At 46.3% G+C, this 27,717-nt stretch overlaps 1 protein-coding gene across 5 annotated transcripts in view; it reads left to right on the top strand.

The window, feature by feature from the left end:
• PCGF2 (polycomb group ring finger 2) overlaps nucleotides 1-27,317 on the top strand; it is a 62,281-nt gene extending 34,964 nt beyond the window's left edge. For all 5 annotated transcript variants that reach the window (XM_053263195.1, XM_053263198.1, XM_053263194.1 and 2 more), the window contains exons 4-10: nucleotides 10,284-10,339; nucleotides 12,350-12,400; nucleotides 12,500-12,608; nucleotides 14,830-14,878; nucleotides 15,649-15,747; nucleotides 18,921-19,001; nucleotides 22,511-27,317. In XM_053263195.1, coding sequence (XP_053119170.1) covers nucleotides 10,284-10,339; nucleotides 12,350-12,400; nucleotides 12,500-12,608; nucleotides 14,830-14,878; nucleotides 15,649-15,747; nucleotides 18,921-19,001; nucleotides 22,511-22,870 — 805 coding nt within the window. In that variant the 3' untranslated portion in view covers nucleotides 22,871-27,317. The remainder of the gene's footprint in view (nucleotides 1-10,283; nucleotides 10,340-12,349; nucleotides 12,401-12,499; nucleotides 12,609-14,829; nucleotides 14,879-15,648; nucleotides 15,748-18,920; nucleotides 19,002-22,510) is intronic.
• Nucleotides 27,318-27,717: the final 400 nt, after the last annotated feature.

Below are 27,717 nucleotides of genomic sequence, written 5' to 3'. Positions count from 1 at the left end.
CCCTTAAAACAGTCTTTGGACCACAGACAAGCAACCCTTTGAAGAAGCTATAAGAGCTACTTAACCTTAGTACGGTTGTGGTTTACGGTGCATTGATCCATTTGTCTCAGAACTTTTATATTCACCTCCTGCCAGAGGCATGCTTTGAGCTTTGTATGCTCTTCCGTAAGACTCCGAAAATCCACACCGCGTAAATCACTTTCCACCCAGAAAAGCCTGACTCTCTAGCATGAATAGAATTATTCAAATCCAGCATATTTACATGCATGTATTAATTTTGCACAATTTTATTCTGCCTTTGTCAGCTTTGGGGAAGGTCAGTGAGCTAAGGCAGGGCCCCACCCCCCCACAACCACTGGAAGATCTGCCCAGTTACCAGCTTCTAACCTACTACCAGGCACGCTTTTCAGATTTCTCGGCAGTCTTAAGGGCTAGAAACCTGTGGGGATGGGGTGAGAGAGTTCATTGAAAGCTGAGATTCTCCAGAGGCTGAATGCAGTGTTGATTCTTTGCAATAATGTCTGTTTTGGATGCTGCTAAGTTTTTTTTCCCCCTCTCTCCCCCCACCCCCGCGCGCCCTTTATCTGTGTCTGCTTTTTTGGATGGAGTCCCTCCATGTGCACAAAAATTAACTCAGCCCAGCTATGCTCCTTCCTATTAGCTTTGAAGTGGTAATCTTGCTGCTTCTCTTCTAGTCTGGATTTTGGGGGAAGCCAGACGCACCTTAATGAACTCTGCAGATGGTTGGCATAGAAACCGAGAAGGCAGCCTGCCATGGATGCATCTCTCTGGGCTTATTTTTAGCTCCTGCTCAGTGTAAATTAGTTTCTCTAGTAACACTTTAGGTTCTCTGCAAAATATTTACAAGCCTCACTCCCACCGGTCTCTCCTTGGAGGCCCCCAAACTTACACACACACACACCACACACACACACACCCACCAGAGAGACTCAAGCTGCTAAAACAGGGACGCGTGCAAAGAAAGAAGCCAAACCACCAAGCAGGTTAAAAGTGCAGCAAAATGTCACCAGGGTTTTGCCATTGCAGGAAAACTGCAGTCCTAGGTTAATTTTGCATTTGCCACTTAAAACACTTTTGAGCTTCCTCCCGCAGTTGGTGTGCATGTGTGAGATACAGGAGTGCGACTCTAGATGTCGTCGTAGCAGATTTTTACAGCAACTGAGGGCCACGCAGGAAAGTGGCCTTACAACTGTCTTTCAGCTCAGGCCTTCCTTAGGAGGTGTGGGGCTCAGGGCCATGGGAGTGGGGTGGGGCCCCCCGGGCCCTGGTGACATAGAGATTCCTTCCTGGAACCTCCCGCCTCCCAACACCGCCGGCCAGAGTGTTTCTCCCACCTGCCACAGCAGCCATTCTCCCACTCAGCCAGCCCCATGGCGCACTCTGATTTGCCAAGCAATCCCTTGCCGAGTCGGAGGGCAGCCATACTCCAGGGGGGCAGTGGTGGGAGATCTCTGTGCCACTGCTGGTGGAGTGCAGCTCCTACCCGCTGCAGCCACCACCCTCTGACTCAGGCAGCACTGTGGCTCACTCACTCGCATTGGGGGACCAGGGGACTCCTGGTTGGAACCTCCCTGCTGCTGGCATGGGGCTGCAGGAAGCATGGGGCTCGGGGCAGTGCCCCTATTTGCCTGTCCCTAAGGACACCCCTGGTTTCAACCTTCCTGAGACTTTTAAAAACATGTTGTATCTGAAGTATATCCACATTCTCTCATAGAGTTGTATGCATTTGAGAGTGCCTGTGTGAGACACACATTTCAGCATCTGCTTCCTGTGTTTCTTCGGTGGTCAAACTTTCAAATTGTAGCAGCTGATATGCAAACTAAGACTGCACTGGTGCAACAAACAAACTTGTGCTCACACAAGGGAGTTCTGAAGCAGCACTAAGTCACAGGGTTGTTCCCAGTTGTACTTCTAGGGCAACAGTGGCGGAACAGGATGTGGGCATCTCCTTCTGCGCCTTGGGGCTGCAAGCGCCACACTAGTCTGGAACCCAAGCTCCGGATTGAGGAGTGCTGGCTTTCAGAAATCCATAGTTTGAGCTCATCAATGTTGGCCTTCAAGGGAGCCCTGAAAACGTATTTGTTTGGCCTGGCCTTCTGAGGGTTTTAAATTGTTCTTCGGTGTTTTTAAACTGGTTTTAAACTGTTTTAAAATTTGTTTTTATGTTTTAAGCTGATTGTCTGGTTTGTTTGTTTGCATTTTGTTTTTGGTGGTTATACACCACCCAGAGCCTTTGGATGGATAGGGTGGTATTGAAATGTAATGATAGGGACATAGGAAGCTGCCATATACTGAGTCAGACCATAGGTCCATCTCGCTCAGTATTGTCTACCCAGACTGGCAGCGGCTTCTCCAAGGTGGCAGGCAGGAATCTCTCTCAGCCCTATCTTGGAGATGCCAGGGAGGGAACTTGGAGCCTAGATGCTCTTCCCAGAGCGGCTCCATCCCCTGAGGGGAATATCTTGCAGTGCTCACACTTCTAGTCCCCCTTTCGTATGAAACCAGGGCGGATCCTGCTTTGCTTAAGGGGACAAGTCATGCTTGCTACCACAAGACCAGCTCTCTTTATTCATTTATCATGAATAAAAGGCTCTTGCACTGGCGCAACGTTTGCCCTAGTGCAGTGGGTTAGTCTCTGTGTCAGCCCACATTTTGCCACCTTGCTGGTGGGGGGAAAGCTCTGGAAGTTCAGCCAAAGAAAAAGGAGCCTGGCAGCAGAAGCTGCCGTGTGCCTGCAGCACTGGATATTGTTCCCACCTGCTGCGCATGCTTGCATTGCTTCCCTTAAAGGTGGTTCATTAAATAAACACAATTAAAGGCAAACGGACACGTCCTGTTTTCATCCATGCCTGTGATCCTGTACCTGGAAACCTCCACATTAGCTGCAATTTCCTGCCTCCCCTCCACTCCCCCCCCCCCGTCTCTAATCTCGAAGCATCCTTCAGATTGTTCTATTTTGCTTTGTTGTGCCTAAAAGGCCACAGGTGTGCGCCAGTGCTGGAGTGCACAGTAGATATTTATTTTAAAGTGGGAAACTGACATGGCAGTTTAAATGACAGAAGGTAAATAGCACGGAGAGATGCAATTGTCAAAGATGTTTGCCTGGCAATCGCTTCATGCTTATAGGGGCAGAGAGGGGTGGATGAGCAAGTAATATGGAAAGGCAGGGTTACACTCTGTGTACTGCAATTGCTTCCACGTCTTTTAATAGGGCACTGTGGGCCAGCATCTGGGGTAGGCAAGTGGGGGAGAGTCTTCTCTGGCACTAGCAGGAGACATTTGTGGAGATGTGTGGTGACATTTAAGCAGGAAAAAAAAGCATAATTTATGAATGGCAGTATTGCACATTCAGTGAATAGGGGAAAGATGCTCCTTCCTCACTACTCATTTGCAGATTCTGTCCGCTCCCTTATCACCTGTTCTATCTATTGTCAGATTAATTTGAGCCCGGGTGCCATTTTATTCAATTCAGCCAAGGTTCAGGGCTCAGATTAAGAGTTCATTGAGAAGGAGGGAGGGATCATCAGGAAAACTCTGGACTTGGGCTGGATGACTTCCTCTTCATTGCTGAGTTTTGTAGCTAGCTCTGGAATTAAGGGGGCAGCCTCCAAAGTCAGAGTTGTGGCTTCCACATTTGAGCCCCGGCAAATCTGTGTGTTTGTTTTCTGTTTGTTTTTAGAAATTAAATAGTGGCCGATACTGTGCTACTTAAACTTACTGGCAGAGGTGCACCTAGGTAATTTTGAAACTTCGACCTAAAGGCCTTTGGAGGGCCCCCTCCCCTGCAAATTGAGCATTGTCATGCTCGGTCGGGTGGCCACATCACCCGAGACAGACTAAAGAGGATTTGGTGGGCCCCAGGGGCTGTGGAGTCCCTGGGCTTTGGCCCCAAAGTCCAAGGGTAAGAGCACCTCTGCTTACTGGTTGACATACTGCCCAGGGGTACATCAGCCCAGCAATGCTGCATGCACGTAAGTGTAGATTGCACAAATGATGTGCAAGAGTAAGCCCATTACTTCCAATGTAATGTCATTTCTGCAACTTGCATGCATGGAACATTAAGTATGTCAGTCACTGTGCAGAATCCAGCATGATCATAGTCATGTTGTCGCAGTATGGCACAGAAGGACTGCTCATGAAGGTGTTTCTCCCCCCCCCCCCCGCACCCCGCTCAGCCCAGGCCACCATGAGAGGGGTACAAGAGAACCTGCTGTACTGGCCCCCAGAGTAGAGCCAGCAGGGGCAGTGCAAGAGGAAAAGGCTGCAATCTTATGCATACATACATGAGAGTAATCCTCCTGAAATTAATAGGACTTACTCTTGTGTAAACATGCATAGGATTGGGATGCCTCTTAGCTTCTCAAACTGTTTGTATGTGTGAGTGGAGGGGGAAGAGAAATAGTTGGGCAGCCTGATGCAGAAGTATTGTAATAATGGGAAGGCTCCCATGCCAAGCAGAGAGAGCCAGCGTGGTGTAGTGGTTAGAGTGCTGGACTAGGACTGGGGAGACCTGAGTTCAAATCCCCATTCAGCCATGAAACTAGCTGGGTGACTCTGGGCCAGTCACTTCTCTCTCAGCCTAACCTACTTCACAGGGTTGTTGTGAAAGAGAAACTCAAGGATGTAGTACACCGCTCTGGGCTCCTTGGAGGCAGAGCAGGATATAAATGTAATAATAATAATAATAATAAGCAGCAGCAATTCGTGCTGGTAGATTGTGGGTGTGGGGCCCAATCTGCATACAGTGCCCTGGGCCCAGACAGTCCTGTGGGTACTCCTTCCTTTCCATACCCAATCTGAATCCAACATTTTTGGGAGCATGTTTAAGGTTGCAGAATATGAGCCAATTACCTTTTTAATATTCTCTGAACCAATCTACCATATATAGGAACATTGGAAGCTGCTTCATACGGAGTCACATCATTGATCCATTTCGCTCAGTATTGTTTACCCAGACTGGTAGCAGCTTCTCCAAGGTTGCAGGCAGGAGTCTCTACAAGCTCTGTTCTGGAGATGCTAGGGAGAGAACTTGGAACCTTCTGCATGCAAGTAGGGATGTGCCCAAATGCATGCAGTTCGAACAGTTGTAAGGAAATTCAAAAGAGAACTTGGATGGAAAAGGCGAGCAGGTACCTACCTGCTCTCTGGCGCCCCTTTCAGCTTCCTGCCGGGGCGGCATGGATCCCCCAAAGCCCCATGTGCCGCCTGCACACACATGGTGTCTGTGCATGCGTGAGCGCCATTTGAGTGGTCAGCATGGTGTTGCTGACTAAACAAATAGTGCCTCTGCATGCGCAGATGCCATGTGCATGTTGACAGTGTGTGGTGCTTTGGGGGATGTGCGGCAGGAAGCTGGAAGGCAGAGCAGGGAAGCAGCTTCGAACCACAGTCCAGGCACATCCCTACTTGCAAGCATGCAGGTGCTCTTCTGAGAGTGGCCTCGTCCCCTAAGGGGGGGATATCTTATAGTGTTCACTTGCTCATAGTGCTCATTTGCCCATTCACTTGCAAGCCAGGGCAGACTCTGCTTAGCAAATGGGACAATTCAAGCTCGCTGCCACAAGACTAGCTTTCCTCCCTATATATCGTTGGAGTGGCCAAAAAAAAAAAGTGGGGGGGAGCAAAAGGGTGGGCTAATTTCTCTCTCTCCAATGAATGCTGTGGGAAGAAGTGATTTTATCTGACTGTATACAAAAACAAGGGCTGGTAAATACTTGGATTAACTACCCAGAATGCAAGGGGCTTTGTGATCTTGCGTGGGCAGTGTTTGGTATATTCAAATCTTATATTTATTATTATTATTATTATTATACATTTATATCCCGTTCTTCCTCCAAGGAGCCCAGAGCAGTGTACTACATACTTGAGTTTCTCTTTCACAACAACCCTGTGAAGTAGGTTAGGCTGAGAGAGAAGTGACTGGCCCAGAGTCACCCAGCAAGTCTCATGGCTGAATGGGGATTTGAACTCGGGTCTCCCCGGTCCTAGTCCAGCACTCTAACCACTACACCACGCTGGCTATTTGGAATCAAGTGTGCAGATATCTGTACAAACTGAAAGAGGTGCTAAGGCAAGCCCCTTTCCTTTCTTCTCGCTAACTTAAGTGTTTGTAACTGCAGCATGTCTTCCCAGCTGAGAGACTGGAAGGATGCTACGTCTGCTATTTGACTCATTTGCAGTACCATCCAAAACCTCTATTTATTTCTGAAAGAGCTGGAACTGTTATGAACCTTCTGGACACATAGTCAGTGCACTTGCAGGCAAGAGGGAGGTCCTGGCAGACTTGGGGCAATCCACAGCTATGTTGGTTTCACACAAATCTGAACTGGCAGAGAAACCTAGCAGGGCCAACCCAGCTCCAAACTGTCCCAAAGAAGCAGAATGTTTGCAGACTCAGAGGGCACTGAACAGACAACCAGGAGGGCAGTGCGAATGGAGCTCAGGGGTGAGGGGAGTCCACCCCCTGCTCCTGTTCCTTGTTTATAGAGAGGAAACTGCTGCTATGGCGTCCCTGACAGATAGGACTACCTAAGGGTAAAGTGTGTCATCAAGTTGATTTCTCCTCCTGACGCCCACAGACCCGTACGGTTTTCTTTGGACTTAGCCCCTGTTTAAAACCATGTAGCTAGTGGAGGGCAGATTTCAAGGATAGGGCTTCCATTTGAAGAATGGGGAGGATTTGGGGTGTTGGAGGGAATGCACAAGGGTCCGATTGTGAGCCCTGTGGGGACAGGGAGCCATCTTTATTTATATCTATGTAAACTTTGAGAACTTTTGTTGAAAAGTGGTATATAAATATCCACAGTAGTAGTAGTAGAGCTGGATACTGAAAACCACTCCTAACTTACTGGGTTCTCCTCACCCACAGACCCTCTCATGATTTCTTAGCATACCCAACTATGTTGCCCCTGCTAACAGAGCAAAGAGGCACCTTTTTAAAGTGGCGATTCTCTTTATTTAGCAGGAGGAGAGCAACTGGCCCTATCCATTCCCAGCACAGCATCCCTCCAGTGGCTGTTGCTGGTGTCTATCTTATGTTTTGTTTTTAGAATATGAGCCTTTTGGGGACAGGGAGCCATCTTTATATCTATGTAAACTTTGAGAACTTTTGTTGAAAAGCGGTATATACATATCATTCGTATAACCCCCTCTCATGACATCAAAGCACAGGGAGTTAACCAATGCCCAGGTCTGTTGGTTACAGCACCTGGTATAAGACCTCTGTTGTGGAAAGGTGGGCTCATTGCAGTTTGCAACACCCCGGGAATAACTGGGTGTTTTGGACACTCTGCTTGTTGAGCGAGTTAAGTGGGTTATTGACTTGAGTAGATATAATGGCTTTTCTTGTAACCTAGCTGTCAGTCACAGAGCCCTTGGGCAAAGCTTCTATTTTCATTAGCTTCCATAAATTATAAAGCCAAGTCAATATGTACATGTAATGAAAATATTACAGCATTGGATTTGAGGTGGAGCTTAGTGTGCCAAATGGTGCTAATACCAGAGAGGCATTGTCTAGATGAAGAGGAATACTGCTGGTCTAAACTAAAAACAAAACAAACTGGGCCTTTTAAATCAAACTCTGAATGCTGTTAACCACAAGTAATGATGTGCTTGCTTGCCTTCTCTTTCCTCAATAAATCCAGATGTAGTGGGGTTTGGGCATTTTTATGAGGTCTATCAGTAGATCAAAGCAACAGTAATAGCAACACAATGATTCTGCTTAAAAGACATCCAATTGTATGCCAAGAAAACCTGAAATTTACAGCATCTGTCAGTTATGAACCTTACATGAAAATTTCTTTCTGCTTGTTGTTATTGCCCTCTTTCTTCTACTCCTGGCAGGAGGAGGGGCTTGTTTGTTTGTTGAATTTATCTCCTATCTTTTTCATCATGGAACTCAAGATAGGATGCACAGGGTAGAGCACCAAGACCCCCTGACTAGAACCCAAGCATGGTGGAGAGAACAGATTCATGTTACTGGGGCTGAGGATGTCCCTGCTGCAAGCCCATTACGATCGGGGTGGTGGTGGTGGTGGTGGAAATGGAGCTAAATTATAGATTATACATGTATCTGTTTATGGGAACTTATTTTCCTTTATCTTAGAACTGGGCTGAAAATCCTCGAACGTCCGTTTTTGACTAATTTTTGGGGATGCTTAAGGGCTTGGGGAGAGAGGGATAAACCAAAGCAATTTTGAGGGGTGAAAGGACGGCAACAGTAGTAGCAGACTTCCAATGCTGCTGCCACAGAAGCATTGTAAACAATTGGGTTTTTTAAAAGAGAGGAACGTCCAGTGCCACCAGTCAGTGGTAAGACCGGCCGCTTCTGAAACCCTCAGAAAATGTTGCACTCCTATTCCTCAAAAATGCCCCAGAGCGCCTCTTTCATTTTCATTACCTGTGAAAGGGGCAGCAATAATGGGATCCCTGTTTGGATCAGCTCTAATCAGAGGTACACCTATGTAATTTGGGAGCCTGAGCCTAAAGGCCTCCCCCCCCCCATCCACCCCGCTACTGCTGCCGCCATCACCATCGCCAGATAAGCTGCAACGCACCTTTTTTCACACCAGAACATGCTCAGGGAGAACTGGAAACGTTTTATTTTTATATTTAGAAGAGATTTTCAGGGAGATGCCACATTTTGCATGTTTAGCATTTGGAGGTCCCCCCAGGCCTGCAGGGGACTGGACTTTGCCCGGAAGTCTAGTTCAAAGAGCGCCACTGGCTCTAGTATCTATGTATCGGTATTGAGCATCCAGATCTTGTGAGCAAGTAATAATCTCAACAGTGAGCAGGTGGTGCAGGTTCTCCTCTCAAACGGAGAGAGGAAAACTCTGAGAACCCTCTAGGGCAGGAGTAGGCAACCTTTGACTCTCCAGCTGTTGTTGAACTACAACTCCCATCAGGCTGAGGATGATGGGAGTTCTGCTTCTGCTCTTCAGCTGCTTCTGCATCAGCTGAAGAGCCAAGGTGGTCTGCCCTTGCTCTGGGACCTGTAGTTTGAGAGGCAGAGAGACGGTATGCTTTCCTATTTGACATGCTCCTTCAGAACTACAGGTTCTCGTGTTCCTGCTGGTGTTCCCTGTGCAAAGGTGGAAGAGGCCAACAGAGCATGGCATCTGACTGGCAGTAGGAGGGGAGAGAGAAGGACAAGCACCACAATAATTAGGGACATTGAGATCCCAGAATCAGCAGGAGCCAGGGCTGACAATAGGATTTACAAGGTCAGGAAGATGTGTGAGTAAATGGGCTTGGCCTCTGATCTCCAGAGTTCATAGAAGAAGTGACACTAGATCCCAAGGACAGGGAACAGAGCCTTTGTCACTCAGGTAGAATTAATCTACAATGCACTCCATCCTGCCTTGACTGACAAGAAATACAAACTGGGCAGTCACAAACAAACGGTGCTTAAACAAAAGGACCTGCAGAAACTAAAGAGCACCAGTCAATCCTACAGTGTTTCAAAGCAGAAAGGTTCTCCCGTATCAATTTTGCAAAAACAAGGGATTGCGTGCAAAAGGGTGGTGTGGTGTTACAAGTCTGTACTAAGCCCAGAGAAATTATGCTTGGGCCTTGGCTTTGCCCACCCGAAATCTAGATCGACTCCACCTCTATTCTAAGACCTCACGAGGCTTTGCTCACATATGGGCCAACACTTTCTTCAAGAGGTAGATATTTGCCTATTTGGAAAGTGAGGGCTGAGATTTCAGTGTGCTGAATTGCATGACACAGCTGCAAAACTATGGAATGCACACAACCCTGGCTTAAAATGTTTTTTGTTTAAAAAAAAAAATCTCCATCCCTCTTTAATTAATTATGCTATACACTCTTACAATATCCATTAACGTTTCAGTGCTAAAAAGGCAGAATCATAGATCTTGGGGCTGAAGTCTGTTTTTCCTAAAGTAAGTTAAATGGTTGTTGTTACTTGGTGGTGAAGCAATGCACTCTTTGTACACTTTAGTGGGAATACTGAGTGTTAAAATCCATCTCTTCTGCCTGCCACAACCTAATGCCACCTGGTCTGTTTGCAGTGGTAATTGCCCGTGTGTATGTGTGTGTGTTTGTATCTATCTATCTGTCTGGCCACCTGTTCGTAGGGAGTTCATGGCAGAGGCTTGTTCTGTTTTTCTGCCATTATCGAAAGCAAAGTAGGCCTTGAACATCTAGGCCTATTTTCCTTCTGGAAGAACTAAATGGGGATATTTGTGTTTATCCCCAGACTGACCATTACTAATCCATTCTTCCTTCTCACATTTCAGATCAGATAAAACCCTACAGGATATAGTGTACAAGCTGGTGCCAGGGCTCTTCAAAGGTATAAATGAGTGCCTGGAAGCAAGTGTGTGTCTGTGTGTGTGAGCAAGCATGGTGTGGGGTAAGTGGGCGGTATGAATTTACTTTTATCTTATTGAGTCAGCATTGGGACAAACCTTGCTTCCATTGCTTATACAGGTGAAACTCGGAAAATTAGAATATCGTGCAAAAGTCCATTAATTTCAGTAATGCAAATTAAAAGGTGAAACTGATATATGAGACAGACGCATTACATGCAAAGCGAGATAAGTCAAGCCTTAATTTGTTATAATTGTGATGATCATGGCGTACAGCTCATGAAAACCCCAAATCCACAATCTCAGAAAATTAGAATATTACATGGAACCAAGAAGACAAGGATTGAAGAATAGAACAATATCGGACCTCTGAAAAGTATAAGCATGCATATGTATTCAGTACTTGGTTTGGGCCCCTTTTGCAGCAATTACTGCCTCAATGCGGCGTGGCATGGATGCTATCAGCCTGTGGCACTGATGAGGTATTATGGAAGACCAGGATGCTTCATTAGCGGCCTTCAGCAATTCTGCATTGTTTGGTCTCATGTCTCTCATCCTTCTCTTGGCAATGCCCCATAGATTCTCTATGGGGTCAGGTCAGGCGAGTTTGCTGGCCAATCAAGCACAGTACACTGTATATTCAGAGGTCCGATATTGTTCTATTCTTCAATTCTTGTCTTCTTGGTTCCATGTAATATTCTAATTTTCTGAGATTGTGGATTTGGGGTTTTCATGAGCTGTACACCATGATCATCACAATTATAACAAATTAAGGCTTGACTTATCTCGCTTTGCATGTAATGCGTCTGTCTCATATATCAGTTTCACCTTTTAATTTGCATTACTGAAATTAATGGACTTTTGCACGATATTCTAATTTTCCAAGTTTCACCTGTAAGCCTGGTAGGGTGGGAAGTACAGTATGAGGAAGAGACTTTAAACAATACACAAAAAACTTCACGGCACATCCCCTGCCCCCGCAATGCTCACCTCCCGAATACTCTGAGCTGTGAGAGACTCAAGCAGACCAGTTCTTCCCTCCCTTACCGCGCCCTCCCCCCCACTTCTCAGCTGACACCATCAACATTCCATGGCTCAACTGCGCTCAACCATAGACTTAAGTGATAGCCTCTCATAGTCTGCCCAACTTCTGGATTCTTTTGAGACCCCCTTCCCCTTCCCCGAGGCAGAAGTGAGAGCTGCCCATAATAAATAATGGAGAAATCCTGGATTTTATCCTAACTGTGACTGGACAGCAGAACATTCTCTTCCTCCCCTGCCCCTGGCCCCCACCAAAATGTAGCAGCAAAGGCAAATGTTCCTGCCTTTGGTGTTCATTGTGAACTTGGAAGTTCCCTCTTCAGACAATAAAACCAATTATTCTTACCGTATCTCTATGCTGTTAACATTCTATATGTCCTGGAAGCTCACGGGGCCTTTTTTGTTTTGTTTTTGCTTCTCTTAATTTACAAAGAGCTTCTCCATATCCTGGGGGCCCTTAAAGTTAGATGCCAGGCGTAACTACTTTATTTTTGGGTGATCTTGTTTCACTTCCAAATCGAACTGATTTGCAGTCAGAGGGAATGATACCATTTTCAAAGTTTTATTCTCAGCTAATGATACAGGTCATATGAAAAGTCTTTGGAAATGCGATTAAAGTACCCTTGATCCTAGTGTAAGGATGAACTAGATTCTTCTTTGATCAACTTGTGGGCAGTAATTTGTATGATTGATTGTAATGTGTTTTTCTTGTAGTGGGCATCATACAGACTAAGATAGTCATGACTTATTCTCATTGAAATTAATGGAACTTAAGTTTAATTAATAGCACTTTAATTTGTCTAATTGACTTCCATGGTCTGAAAGTTAGTCTGAATGTTGCCCAGTATCTTGTTGCTATGTATTCATAAATTCACACTTGTGGTGATGTGTAATCTACATGAAGAATGAGTCGGAGACAAACATTCTGATTAAGTGTTTCCTTTCCCATGTAGATGAAATGAAGAGGCGGCGTGATTTCTATGCAGCCTACCCTATGGCAGACGGTATGATGTGTATCTTGTGTGTGTTTTCCTTGCATGTCCACAGAAATATACTTTCTGAAAGTAGGTGTGTGTTTAATTTTGTCTCTCTTGCTTGTCTAGTTCCGAATGGATCTAATGAAGACCGGGGGGAGGTTTCAGAACAAGAGAAAGGAAATCTGTCAGATGATGAAATTGTCAGTTTATCCATAGAGTTCTATGAAGGAATCAGGTACAGCAGGAAATCTAAGAGGAATAATGCTGATCCTTCTATTGATGTTTCTTCATCTGCTCCTGCTTCTAATGATGTTGATTTTGATTGTTGCTTTTTGTTTCTTTTATCTTTGTGTGTATTGTTTTTAATTTTTAAAGTGACTAGAAGACCTCCAAGGTCCCTTCCAGTTCTCAAATTTTATTATTCTAATCACGACTGATGTATTATTCTTGAGCATTCTTGATGAATAATGGATGAATACAATTTATTGGATGGATGGATGAATACAGTTTATTATTAGACCTGTGAATATTTTTCACATTTTGGGGGGAAATTTGCTCTGTGTGTGTGTGGTGTTACCTCACCCTTCCCAAAGAACAAAAGGAGGATCAAGGCAAAGAGGAGGGTTCTTGCTTTTATCCTCCATCTCCCCTGCAATGCTTACTCCAGCTTGCTCCTTCCAATCCAACTAAGAAGCGCTACACTTAGCCTAGCAGCAGCCTTCTGCCTCCAAGTACCTTGCACAGTTGGTAGCCACAGGCCCAAATGCACATCCCAGTGCAAATGCTGTGTCTGTCTGCACTATCTTGCTCTCCGTGGAACATGCTTCCAATTGGATGTGCATTTGAATTTGTAATTTAAAGAGAGTTTATGGTTGAGGAGCAGCAACCATGCTCCTTCATTGCTAGTCCTCCTGTCCTCTAGCCTTTTGAACTGCAAAGGAGCAGTTCCCTTTGCACTCTAAGGAACCTTTGAGGAGAGACCCATCGGGGTTGGAGAATGTGCAACTGAGGGTGCAGTTCCACCACCTGTGTTCTGCTCTGAGATGAACATTCACTGCCAGCATGAGAGCAGTGCACATGGACAGACAGACAGACAGACAGACACACACACACACACACACTGTCTGGGGAAGACTTCATGATTTGTATTAAGTGTTCTTGCATCTATAAGGACCACTCCAGTTGTGTTTCTACAGCTTTTGTCTTGTGGGGCACACACTCTACAAATAAGAAGAGATTTGAACTGCGCTTTGAGGGGAGAGGCCACACCCTGCCTCCATCAGATTCCTTCCCACTGCACCTGACCAGAAAGGAAATTCTATCCTTTCCCCGCCCTCGTTTCTGAGGCGCATTATGTTGTGTTGCCTCTTGATAATTGAGGGTGGATTCCACCCTCACAATCACCGATGTTCCCATCCTCAAGGGGAGGGCTTTTCTCTCTTCAGACAAGCCCCTTTGAAACTGTGCGTAGCAGGGCAGGGCACATGGGTGAGTGACATGACAGGGGTGGGGCTTCCTTCCCCTTTGCCTCGCTGCGCATGGCTGCAGCGGAGCTTTTTCATAACATCTGAAGAGGGCTCATGAGGTGATTTCAATGCGTTCCATGCAGGGCTGGCTGTGAAGAATATGCAGAGACAATAGCAGGTGTGCAACACAGTGGCCCAGTTCTTGATGAAGTGGACCACAGATATCATATGCTTATTTTCCAGGGACAGTCCCTGTTTTTTTGGTAAGGGTTCTTGGTAAAACACTGTGCTAGTTTTACTGTTTGGAAATGTTCTGGGTTGCCTTTCAGAATGTTTTATAATTAAATGTTGGAACTTGCTTTCTACTGAATCAGAGCAGTGGGTCATCTAGCCCAGTATTGTCTACACCAGGGATTCTCACCGTTGGGTCCCCAGATGTCCTTGGACTTCAACTCCCATAAACCCCAACCAAAGGCCACTGGGGCTGGGGATTATGGGAATTGAAGTCCAACAACATCTGGGGACCCAATGTTGAGAATCCCTGGTCTACACTGCTTGACAATAGCTGCCCCAGGTTTCAGGAAGCGATTCCCTCAGAAAAGAAACTGGACATGATGGGGATGCTGAAAATCCTCCATAATTGGAGCTCTCTGGCCATTTCATAGAATGACTGTTTCTCGGGTACTTTGGTTGTGGAAGCCAGGACACGTTCTCACTCTAGAACTGGTTGGGACTGTGGTTATGTAGATGTGCATTTAGTCTCCAAGGTGCTGCATCACTTGTATGGCTCTGTGATTAATCACATTTGGCTAAAGTCTCTACAGAAATAATCAAATGGCTGGATCCACAAAAGCTTGGGTGATCATGTTTCCTCTGGTGAGGCCAACCATAAGCTGTTCTTCTCAGTCGGCAGAGTAGACCGAGTTCTCTGTCCAGTCAGTGTATGTGTGCACACTGCATTGATTTCGCCTCTCATTCATTCTCTCTCAGAGAAGAAAACAAAGGGACCGTTGAAAATGGGAACATGGAGAAAGACAAGGTGAGTTACGTGGCAGCGTGGCTTCTGAATAATTTCTGAACTACTTGCTATATGTCCCCACACCTTTTAGAAAAGCAGTAGAATCCTAGGACTCCCCCACCCTCCCCCACTCTCTGGCCGGCAAGTGTTTGATTTGTAAAACAAGAGCAAGGGGAAGAGGCAGCAGCGGGTTCTGCCTGAAGGCTGCGCCCTCTGAGCTGGAATCCCCGGCTGTTGCTTCGAACAAGAGAGGTGCCGAGGCTCCAGCTCAAGTACTCTTTGTGGCTCCCTCATCTGCTCTAAGGCTAAACTATGGCCTTATAAATGCGTCCCTGGCTTGAATTTGGCTTGGTCCCTGATCATGTTGATGTTTGTTCACTCTCTGCGGTTGCTTATTTTCCCATCTTTTCACCCAGTTTTCCCTTTCCCTTTCTATTTAGTCATTCTCCCCATTTGCTTGCTTGCTTTCCTTCTGTGTCTGTCATCCTTCTTCCTCTGCTGCTTTCTCTCTTTCTTTTTCTAGCTTTAGATTCTTTCTCCCCTCTGTCCCTCCCCCTCTAGAAAAAAGTGGTGTTTTCTCTTCACTTCCCACTGCAGTGGCATGTCGATTGCCTTGATGCCCTTTGCCTGTGACCCATGGACCTTCGGGGACCCCTCCCCCACCCCGCAGCTTCCTTGCCTCTTAGCTGGCAGATTTACGGCTGCTTCGATACATATTTCACCCTGCAGCAGCCGCTCCGCCTCCTCCCAATAAAGCCCCCTTTCTCTCTCTCTCTCTCATCCCTCCCTAGAAGGACAGCATGAGGTTCCTCCGCTGTCCTGCCGCCATGACCATCATGCACCTGGCCAAGTTCCTCCGCAACAAGATGGATGTTCCCAGCAAATACAAAGTGAGTGGCCACGGAATGTGTCGCACGCTTGGACCAAAAGTTTCAGCTAGCCTTGTGTATGATCAGAACTGTTGGTCTTTCGGGGAAGCTCCAGTTTAAAATATACAAATCGGCAGCCTGTGCAGATGCGTCTCTGTGTCAGTCTCCATGATTTCTCTCGGTCAAAGAACTGACTTCAGCTTGCAAGCTTATATACACTCTTACTGATGGGACTAATAGTCAGTAGCTGCCGGCGCAGGGGACGGCGAGAGGCACCTTTAGGCATAAACTAGCCCGTGCTTACCTTCACCCCCGCTGCAGCTGCAAGCTCCTTGGAGCAGCAGCATGCCACTCAGATCTCCTTGCGGAGGGGGATCAGCTCCACCACTCACCCAGCTTCTACAGAGCCAATCCCCCACCGCAGGGAGTGCTAGTTGGTGTGCTGCCGCTCCAAGCAGCTTGCAGCTGCAGCCGGAGCAGAGGTAAGCACCTATTAATTTGTGATCAACGATACCTCTTGCCGCCCACCCCCGTTGGCGCCCACACTGGCCACTGCTGCTAATCGTAGAGACTTCTGAGTTGCACAAAACAAACAGCTTTCTTCAAGACAGAATTCTGTGTTACTAAGTAGTGGTGGGCAAACAGGTTCAACGTGTTCGGCGTTGAACCCGTTCACATCAGGCCACTCGGAGGCCCATTGTGCAGGCACGGCGGCCTCCAAAATGGCCACCGCACCGGAGAGGGGAGGCTCAAACGGGCCGAAGAGCCAGCCGAACGGCCGGTTAGGGTGGTAAGAAGGCCGGCAGGGAAGGGGGAACCCCCGCAGACCCCTCCCCTGCCACCTAGAGGAAGTCCCCCGGAGGGAGTAAGTGATTTTTAAAAAATTTGCAACCCCCATCCCACCAGACTGGACCAAAACAGGTGGGGGAGGGTTGAGGAGGTGCCGGAACAAACTGGCCCGATCCGGTCCAGCCTCGAACCAAACTGGGCCAGCTGGTTCCATGCACAACCCTATTATTAAGTGCTTAAATGCTACAAGCCAGTGTAGTATAGTGGTTAGAGTGTTGGATTAGGACTGTGGAGTCTTCAAATCTCTGGTTAGAGTGTTGGCTTAGGATTTCAGATCTCCATTCAGCCATGAAACTCACTGGGTAACTCTGGACCAGTCACTTATTTCTCAGCCTAACCTACCTCAAAAGGTTCTTGAGAAGATAAACGTAACCATGTACACCACTATGGACTCCTTGGAGGAAAAGCGGGATAAAAATGTAGTAAATAAACAAAATGGGAGGTGTTCAGAATCGTGAATACCAGATGTGTTGGAACTGGATGTTTTCCCCTTAGCATTTTGTGGGGTGGTGGTGATGGCGGCACTTTATACATGCCTAGAGGCACTCTGCTTTATTTTTGCAGCACGTCTCCTAGACACTGAAAAGAAGTTCCAGGCTAAGCCTAGTGAGCTTTGTCTCAAAATTTTATTATGCAACAACTCCATGGAAGTCTGTCTAGTAAAAGCTCTCACCAGCTATGTCTGTCTGTCAATATGCTCTAAGTATAAAATTCTGCACCAAACTAGTCCAGCTTCTGTAGCAAGAAAATACTGAAGCTTGTGTAAATTATGCAAGCTTAGCTTGCGTTATTTCTCTAGTCAGCAGGAAGGACAAATACTTTTGAGCCTTTCTTCACAGCCTTAAGGTAGAAATTGCTTTTTTAAAATTTATTTTTGTAATGAACATTAAGCTCCTGGAAGCAAGGCTGGAGTGGACTAAGGGACAAAAAATGGAAAATAGGCCCCCTTGCTCCCCGTCTTTTGTTTCCCCCCTCCCCCATATATTTTTTTGCAGAAGAACTGTAAGGACATGATGAAACCAAGATTCTTAGCATGCCCTTTCTTTCCCTTCTGTGCATATTTTACACCCTCTTCATATATGACTACACTTTCACACACATATTTGTGCATGCATATTCCCTTAGCTCAGAAACATTTTAACAAATATGCCTGCTACTGATATATGCATACATACAACCCTAGCAATGTTCCTATCCCTATTTGCCCATTGTGCACGCTCTCTCTCTCTCTCTCTCTCTCTCACTCACTCACCTCACTCACTCACACTCTCACTAAAGCTGCTCCAAAGATACAACATGAAGAGAAGTAAGAAAGGACTTGACTTTTGAGGGCTGGCAAAATATGTACACCAAGGACAACAAAATCAGCCATGGTCAGAGGCAGCCCTTGGCTTCCAGACATAGGAAATGAGAAGCATTGAAAATAACTCAGTGCATACTTTGAGAGGTTTGAAAATGATTTTTTTTTTAAGTCTAAAAATCTCTCTCTCTCTGCTATGTATACAATTCTGAGAACTTGTTTGGTTGCAAAACAATTGAATATATATTTAACCACCACCACAGACCAGCCAATAAACTCCACCCCCCTCGCTCTCTCTCTTACTTTCTGCTTTCCTTTCCACGGAGAGGAAAACAACTCATTGCAAGTTCTGAGGGGAAGATCACATGGGTCAGGACTTACTGGGAAGAACTCAATAGTTTTAAATCACTTTTTTAAAGTTAATAATCTCTCACATAAACACAAACAAGGGCTTGGGGATGGGGATGGGGAAGAAACACAGCAAGGGAGGCTTTCAGTTGGGGATGGGATCACACATGGTTCATGAATGTGGGAAGGAGAAAAACACACATTGGCTTCTGAGGGAAGAAATCATTTACACAAAAAAACAGATAAGGGTTGTTTGTTCCTTTCCAGCTCTCCTTGTGGCCATGCTTCCTCTCTGCTTGCTGGCCAACTCTGCATTGAATTGCTGAGTGGGGGAGGAGCGCAACTCAAGGAGGACCAATCAAAGATGGCTGCTGCTGGGCTGGTTTAACCCTTTCCTTTCTCAGTTGTCGTCCTCCTCCTGCCTGGAAAAAAAAAAAGAAACAACTCGCTGGCTGTGATTGGGAGTCACACAGCTGGTGGGAAGGGGAGGGGAGAGAAAAACATTTGGGGGGCAATGTCATACGCTGGCCATGGGTCTGTAGAACCTTGTGGGACCCCTTGACCATCTGGACCTGGGGGCAATTGCCAGTGGACCCTATTCCCCTGGCTCCTGGGGATCTTTGGATCTGTGCCTGGTACATAATACCTTAAGCTATATGATTCAGAATTCCGTTAACTGTATCCTTTTATCTGCTAGGTGGAAGTCCTCTATGAAGATGAGCCTCTGAAGGAATATTACACACTCATGGACATTACTTACATCTATCCTTGGCGAAGGGTGAGTCAGTGTGAGATCCTCTCTTTGAAGAAGTTTGGTGGCAATGTACTGTAGCCAGGGCCCCATATACTGGGTTTCTGAATCAGTTTCCCAGCCATCACTAGACATTATTGTGCATTTCTAAGTTTTGGCCTGCCAAGAGGAGGGCTAGAAAGTTGACACACAAGAAAGAAAGAAAGAAAGAAGTTAAAAAATTATCTGTGCATGCAACAGAGAAAACGGCAAGGCAGTAACAGTGGGAGGAGAAAAAAAGTAAAGTCTTGAGGACCCTACTGGAGAGAGCTGGCAAGTCTGATGAGGTAATCCCTCCACGGGTATGGGGATAGGCAGGCAGGCTAATAAAGTATCTTTTTTTAACTTAAGCACAAGTTGTCATTTTGAGCAGTAGCGTAGTAGGGTACTGTATAGTAAAGGGGCAGCCAACCTGATGGACTACAACTCCCACCACCCCCAGCTACCACTTATTGCAGCTGGGGATGATGGGAGTTGTTGTCCAATGACAGCTGGAGAGACTCAGGTTGGACCCCCCTGGCATAGTAGTATTTCATAACACTGGGCAGCATCCAGATGAAATTAGTTATTACTTTAATCTAATTGCCATTAATTTCAGTAAAACTGAAGTCCTGACTAACTAGTCTGGATATTGCCCATTATTTTAGAGGACTGTATACTTGTGGGGAACATGGCTCATGATTTATTGGTAAACAGGCAAAACAAAGTCAGCTCCAGCTTGTGGGTGGCTCTAGACTGTGGCCAGAAGGCAAGCCTGAAGTATATGAAAACTGAGATTAAAATGTGCACACATGCCAAACCCAAACAAGGAATCCACTCCCCAGCTTTCTTGGAATGTTTTAAGTGGAATCATGTGTTTTTGATGTGCACTTTTGGGTGGGTAGGGCAGAAGGCTTCACATCAATAATATTCTGTGTAGACAAAAGCCTGATTCAGACGTTATAAAATTGCACCGCTGTAGCTGTGTACAGTGGGGTGAAGGGAGAGGAAGTCCCACCCTTGCTGCACCAATCGCCCTCGTGCCCTGCCACTCACGCATGTCTGAAGCGAGAAGAGCCCTAAGCATTCCGTGACTGCGAGACTGGCTCGATCCAGACTTGCAATCACAGAAGTGCCCAACATCACACTTTCAGCTCTTCCCTCTTTAGTTAAGCACCACTGTAAATGTGAGCGGTGGGGCGCGCTGCTGATTGATGCAATGGGGGCGGGACTTCCTCTCCCTTCACTCCACTATACACGGGCAGCTACAGTGGTGATATAACATCTGAACGAAGCTGAAGTGTTAAGATTAGGCTCAGTGCAAAAATAATCCCACCCCTTTTTAAGTTGACGTGGGAATGCCACAGACAGAAGTTGTCTTGCAGGTCAAAATGGACTGTTTTCACTGAAATCGGGAGGCAGAGTGCGGGGGAAGTACCACACCAACAGGAAGAAAACAGAAAAGGTGCACTGGCAGTTTATTAAAAGTTAGGTCCCAGCGTGTTTTGGGTAGAACTATAGCTAGTAGCTGCTGAAAAGGTGTACATCATGCTTTAGGAAAACTTGTGCAATCATACTTTAGGAGTTCTACTCGAAATGCATCAGGACCTATCTTCTAATAAACTTACTGAAATCAGAACAACCTGTGGGTTGAATATGAAGCAAGAAACACAGATGATTGGGTAATGGCTCTGGAGTTTTACTGCCAGTTGCCCTGAGCCTGTCATGGTCCCTAGGCATAGCTGGGTGGGTAACCGTGCTACTTTCAGCTTCCACCCTGGAATCCCTTGTCACAGTCCTCTTCCCATTTTGCTGCCATTTTAAAGGTAGGCTTGCACACTATGTTTTCAAAATGGTGGCACAGAGTAGATTGTGGGAGGAGCAACATCATCATGGCCTGACAGACCCTTGGGGAAGTGATAGGGGCTGGCAGAGAAAACTGCATGGAATCGTAGAGGGGCAACTTGAGGGGAAAGGACTGGCTGGTCTTGAAAGAACTCCATATTCACGTCTTGAACAGAACTGGATCCAAATTTGCACAACACAGACTTTTTTCAGGTAAGAATATGAAGCTCCAATGTAGGGGATTCGTGGCTGATTGGTGTTTCTGTGGAGAACCTGTGAGCAGCGTTCCCTCTAACAGGGATTCCCAGATGTTGACTACAACTCCCAGAATCCCCAAGCAAAAGCACTGCAGCTGGGGATTCTGGGAGTCATAGTCAACAACATCTGGGAATCCCTGTTAGAGGGAACAGTGCCTGTGAGGCACAGTTTGACCAGGCCAGGACTGCATGGAGGAGGAGGCAAGCCCCCCTTTTTTATTATTGGGGTCAGTTTCACATATCCCTAAATGGAAGGAGACAGTCCTAATGCTGGGTAGGAAAAGAAGTTCCCTATAGAGAGAGAGAGAGGGAGAATGTGGGGAAATGCTGCAGCCCCCTGGCATTTATGTTAGATGTTATAACATAGTGAAGAGAAGGGTTACAGGAGGAAAGAAACCCCTGCAGGAATGGTGAAGGCATTTATATATCAAAGAAAAGGAAAAACAACTTGTGGTCCAAGACATAAAAACTGAGATAAGCCATTTGAAAATAAGGATCAGGACAGAGAGTAAATGTATCTTCCTTTTAAAAACTAAACCTGCAATAGTAACATCAGGGATGTAGGAATCTGAGAGAGAAGAAAAAACTATGAGTGGATGGGAAAGGAATGTTCAGTTGTTTTGTTATCGGTCTATATTATTTCCCCCCTCTAATGTTGTCAGCAACAACAAACACCTTAGATTTAAGAGAAGAGACAAGTGTTTACGAATTCACTGATTGTCCACCTAAAAGTATAGACATTTTATGTTTAGGGACCCAACATTAACTTCTGTACCATGTAAGCAGGAAACATTTTATAGCCTTGAATATTTTACAGCCTGGCAGCAGCCATTTTTTTTTTTTTTAATGGGAAGAAATTTCCTCTGGGAGAGGTCAAATCAGGCACACATTGCATGAACTACCAACTCTTCTGGTATCAGACTTCTACCTCATTGCAAATAACAGACCTTCAATGCTAATAATTGTATGAATTCCCGAAGAGATGGCAGATTTTTACAGAAAGAAGAAGGGCAAGGTTTCTGCTACTTCCTTGAATTTTTGGATGCATTTAAAGGAGCAAGAGAGAACTTTGAAACTATGTCGTGTGAATAAAAAGAAGGTTGGGGTCAGAGAAAAATACACAGGAGAAAAAACTCCCGTATCTTAGGCATTCCTTAATGGATCTGGCAGAAACATGGCCAATTTATGGTTCTCAACATGTAGATGTTCCATGTTGAATTTCGACAATTTGAACAAGAAATCTGGATTGTTCAACTAGAACATTCAGAACTTAAAATAAGAGGACATTGTTTATCCACCTTAACTGTCCTGGCATTGCTGTAGAATATACTGGCGAATTTATTTCTTTGTATTAATGTTACAAGCATGAAAGCGTCTTTCAGAGGCCTGCTATTTACTGTGGCTTCCCTCCTGCAGAATGGCCCTCTCCCCTTGAAGTACCGTGTCCAGCCAGCCTGCAAGAGGCTAAAGCTCTCCTCCCAGCCTGCCAACTCAGAATGCACCAATACCAGTGGAGCTTCGGAGTGTGAATCTGTCAGTGACAAGGCAAACAGCCCTGCCACCTTGCCAGCCACCACCTCCTCCTCCCTGCCGAGTCCTGCCACCCCTTCTCACGGATCCCCAAGCTCCAACACCACCACAGTGAGCATTCCCACCAACCCGGCCTCTGGCACTGTGCTCAACGGCACCTCGAACTGCCACCAGATGCAACCCCTGGCCAGCAGGGGGCGCAAAGCCATGGTAAATGGTGGTCCTGCAATGTCAGCTTTGACTTAAAGGAAGGCGCGCTTCCTTTTTCATTTTTTGGCCAGATCTTGAGTTTTATAAATAAGTATATTATGTGTAGATAAGGGCAATGGTGGGTGGGGTGGGGAAATTATTTTCTATTGATCAACTTGATTTAATTTAAGAAGAAGAAAAATCAAAAAGAGACAAACGAATCCAGTGGTGTATTTTTAAAGAAATGCCCCCTTTCAATTTTTACAAAGGAAGAAAATGTGCTCATGTAGTTGCATGAAGGCATCTGTGTAAAAGCTGCAGCCCTTTCTTGTTGTTAATTTTTAAAATGTGTGTCCTCAGTTGTAGTGAGATTTAACGCACAGATCCGATTGAGAAATGCACAGTCCCAAGTCAGCCAGGCTTACTTTCCTCGAAGCACATTTGGCTTTCTTGTGCTCTTTCCTTCCTACAATTGCCGCACCTCCTCGTATGCACTTCCCCACTCCTTTATGCCACCCCATCCAGCTGAGAACTCTTCCCTTCAAGCCCGTCTTCCTCCTCCTACCTCTCACAGCCCTCGTTCCAGCCTCCTGTAGGGCCAAGATGCTGCTGTAAGGTCAGAAGGCAGCTCTGGAGATCTTTGTGTGGGCCAAGGAGCGATGTCGTGCCCTTTCTCCATGTTCTGAAGGCCCATTGTCACTGCGTAGTTGCACTTCTTCATAACAAAACATGACAAACTGGAATAGGATGGATGCTAGAGAAAGGGGAGAGGAGGGCAGTGGGCGAGGGGACCCCCAAAGTCCAGGAGCTGAATGTGGGCCATGCGTCACTGACTGAGGAATGAAGCTTTATAATGCAGCATGTCTTCTCCTAAAGGGTGGGGGGGGGGGCAAGGTTGCTGGTGCAGCATGCTGAGCAGTGCGCACAGGCCTGTCCTGCTCCCATGTGTTGCCATTTGGGTCCTACCTCAGACTGCTTATTCCTCCTGAGTATCAGGCGTTCTAGAGATGGGCTGCCATAGCTGCCTCTCCAGTGTCAGAAAGGTCCTTTGGGCAGCATCTGAAAGGTCCTTCGGTCATTCCCCAGGCCCACTTATTGCCTATGGCCACGGGAGGACAAGAGTGCATCTGGGGAGGGACGGCTGGCTGGTAGGCTGGCCTCATGTCGCCCGCCTTCCCAGGTGCACGGCCACCGTCGCACCACTACATGGCTTGTGCTAAGCGCTTACTCATTGGAGCAGCATATCTTGGAGACCCCCCACATTGGACTTGTGCAAGATGTCCCTGTCTGTCTCTCAAAGCACATCTTCCCTTCAGTTGTAAACCTGTCCGGCTGTCACGGTTCCTACGGACGGACCTGAGAATTGTGCGGATGCTGAGGATTCTTTCTTTGAGATCCCGTGCCAGTTCACAGGCCTACAGTTCCCAGGGCATTGTTAAAATAGAACTGAATCTCCATATTTGGAAGCAGTATATCTCCCTGAGTACCAGATGCTGGGGGTCAAGCAGCAAGGGCAAGCCAGTCACCTTCACGCCCTGCAAGTGTGCTTCTTAGGGACACACAGCTTGGCTACTGCTGGACGGACTGTTGGTCTGGGTGGACTTTTTGGTCTTCTCTGCAAGTTCCTTGGCTGGGAGCTATGATCGTTCACATAGGTTTGGAACCGGTTTTAGTGGGGAGTGTGCTGCTGTAAATAAGTGGATCATGTAAACCAGGAGTCCATAAATCTTGGATATAGCCATTTCCTCCAGCTTGGGGGGGAAATGTGCATCTTGACTTTGCAGAATCTGCCACGACTGAGATCCATGTGCGACCAGCTCTCCTGTTGCAGTTGCTCATGCAAGCAGCCATGCATGGGAATAGCCAGTCTTCTCGCGCCAAGCCCTCTCGGAGTCCGCCCTTGGGATGAGAAATGCTTGTGGCCATTTTAAGACCTGGGACTGTGCTGTTTTTGAAGAGCTGTCTTCTTATTTACACTTCTTGTACATTGAGTTTGAAATAAATAAATACAGTGCCTTTGGAAAGGAAACTTCTAATGTACTGATGTGCTGAGGTGACAGACAGGGGCTCACAGTTCTAACTGGAAAGAAGAAGGTGTCTTTTCTTCTGTTAACTTACATTTCAAGACTGCCAGGTGGAAATGCACAACTTCCTACAGGAAGAGTTTTATTCTGCCATCAGCTTGAATCCTCTCGCCTTTTTCTTATGGAGGAAAAGGAATCCAAAGTTATTCCCACCCACCCCTTCTCTGTAAGGACAGAAAGGACTAACTGGACACAAGCACACTTTGTATCCCTGAATGTCAAACCCCAGGAACGTTTAGTAGTCTTCTCTGGATGACTGCAAAAAGTAGTTGTCCACACAGAGGCAATGCACATTTGGCAATCGGCTTCTGCAGGTGGATCTGCTGGACCAGATGTGCAAAAGCCAGCTGCATGGTGGGGCAGTGGGGTGTGTGTGCGTGGAATGCACATTGAGCAACCTGACTATGTGTCCAGGCTCCTGGGCTTTTATCCCATGTGCCCCAGATGTGTGTCCTAGGCCATCTGCAGCCACAATCCCACAGGTACCTGTTGTGGCTTCCCCCATGCCCTTCTCTAGCAGGATGGCCATGCCCCACTCCTACAATAAATAGGGATGGAAAGGGCTTCGAGCCTTATGTTGGAACTTGCAGAAACTGAACTTGGGAGAGCAGTTTATTTCTCCTGTGCCCCTGCTTTGTCTTGTATTTAGAGTGTGGAGGGGAAATTGCAGCAGGAGGAAGGATCCAAAGAATCCTCTTCTTCCCCAGCCTCCTGCCCAGAGGCAAGACCATAAGACTGGCCTTGCTGGCTCAGAGGTCCCACTGTCCCAGCACTTTGGTCAGGGTCCAAAGAGCTGTCGGAGGCTTGTGTAAGCCCCGTGGAATTGTGGCCTTTTCTGCCTTTAGATACCCTTCCTCCTTTGCCACATTGCAAAATTCCAGAGTAGCATGTCAACCGGAATGGGAGGCTGCTAGGAGATGAAAAACATGTCTCACTCACCTTCTCTTGGCCTCCTAAAAGAAGCTTTGTTGTTCGTTGAATACTCATCTCCTGCTGTCTGCAGCATCTGGGACAACAAAAGTCCGAGCAAAAGAGAATACCTGGACTGGAAAGTCCAGTTTTGGCTGTTGGAGCTAATAACTGTTGGAAGACTCATCCAATGCACCTGAAGCATGCCCAACTTCTACCTTGAAAACTGAAGGCTCACAAATTCACCTTGTCCCACTGCTGAGCTGCTCTTAGAATTGGGAAGACTCTTTTTCCTAATACGCTCCTCCTAATTACCCTCCTCTTTGTTTGTTCTGACCTTGGTGGACAGCTGAGCAGTAGTTTTCCCATTTGTTTGTGAGCTCCTTTTAAATAACCTTAAACTAAAAAGAAATGGGGAGGGGGGGCGCTTGCTGCTCTAAAGCACTGTACTTTAAGGCAAAACTTCTAGTAATGCTATAACCATGTCAAAGGATTTGGGTGTGTGCACAGGGAAGCCGCAGACCGACTCCCCACTTTGACATACCAGGTTGAAGTCCTAGTTCCCACACAGAGTTGGGGAGTGGTCATAACTCGGAGCACCTGCTTTGCATGCAAAGGGTCCCAGGTTCAATTCCCACCATCTCCAGGAAAGATCCCTGTTGACATCCTGGAGAACTACTGCCAGTTGGTGTACACTGAGCTAGATGGACCAACGGTCTGACTCGACAGAAGGCAGTTTCTTATGTCTGGGGGATGTGAATCCAGTGTGAGGACTGCATTACTCCAGTAGGATCCTGGTCAGTAACTAGTTGTACTTGAAGGACACTTTGAAAAGGGAGTGGAGGGTGGTGGTGGGGTGGCAGGTCACCGCTGCAACCTCTATTGCCCTAAAATAGCCTACTGGCAAACTCTGTTGCCAGAGATGCCACTCTGTCTGCATCTTTTGTCTCTAGGTTGGCAACTCTCAGGCAACCTCTCAACAGACTGGATTTTGTCTTGGGGCAAGGGGAGCCTCCAGTTGCTGATCTGCTGGGTAACTTTTGTTTTCTCACCAGTACTGTACAGAAGGCCTAGAGGGGAGGCAGCCATAATACTCTCCTGAAAAGAATCCTCAACTATTGACCAATCATGTTTCTCTTCTTTTTCCTGGGCCAAGACTAACTTTGCGAAGGGTGTCATGCCATGCTTAAGATTCGCTGGCCTTTGAAAATTCAAAAAGGTTCTTGTCTCCTTGTTATCTTTGTACATACTGAGGAAACTGACCAAGGCAACAAAAAAGGCCTCATTTCCCCCCACCCCAACTTTTTTGTTCATTTTTTTGTATTAAAAAAACACAAAACAACATAAAAAATAATATGGTACAAGCCAAATTGCTCTGTATGTTTGCAAACCTGTATGATGTTTTAATGTGTTGTAATATATTCTGATATTCATATATTGTTATTGGTTAAAACATTTGTATCAATAAAACAGTTTGTAAATGGTAATAAATGCTACCACTTTGTCCTTCAGCGATGTTGTTTTTGGAGTCATCGGATAGGCTTGTTATACTTTGTACGTTCGACACCCCTTAAAAATATAAATGTAGTAAATAAATAAATTCCAGATTGTGCCACTTGGGAGCCACATTGTTCTGCAAGAAGAAAAGTGAAATACTGTCATTGAATTAAAGACAATCTGCTGGGGAATTCTGGGCTTAGTGAAGGAGTCTGCTTCAGCAACTGCTGAACTGCAGTTTATACTATGATTGATCTTCCTACCTACTTGTCTATTTCTTATCAGTTTGGAAACAAATCCCAGGGTGGCTCACAAAAAGAATAAAAAACAATGCCCAACACAAGTGTTTAAAACGGCAGAAGAACAGAAACATGGCAGAACAATAAAATCAGGAGAGCTGGTTTGTGGCAGCAA

Source organism: Hemicordylus capensis, chromosome 6 (genome assembly GCF_027244095.1).
Source record: "Hemicordylus capensis ecotype Gifberg chromosome 6, rHemCap1.1.pri, whole genome shotgun sequence".
Taxonomy (NCBI): Eukaryota; Metazoa; Chordata; class Lepidosauria; order Squamata; family Cordylidae; genus Hemicordylus; species Hemicordylus capensis.
Note: the sequence above shows the minus strand (reverse complement) of the source record. Positions and strands in the feature narration are given on the sequence as shown.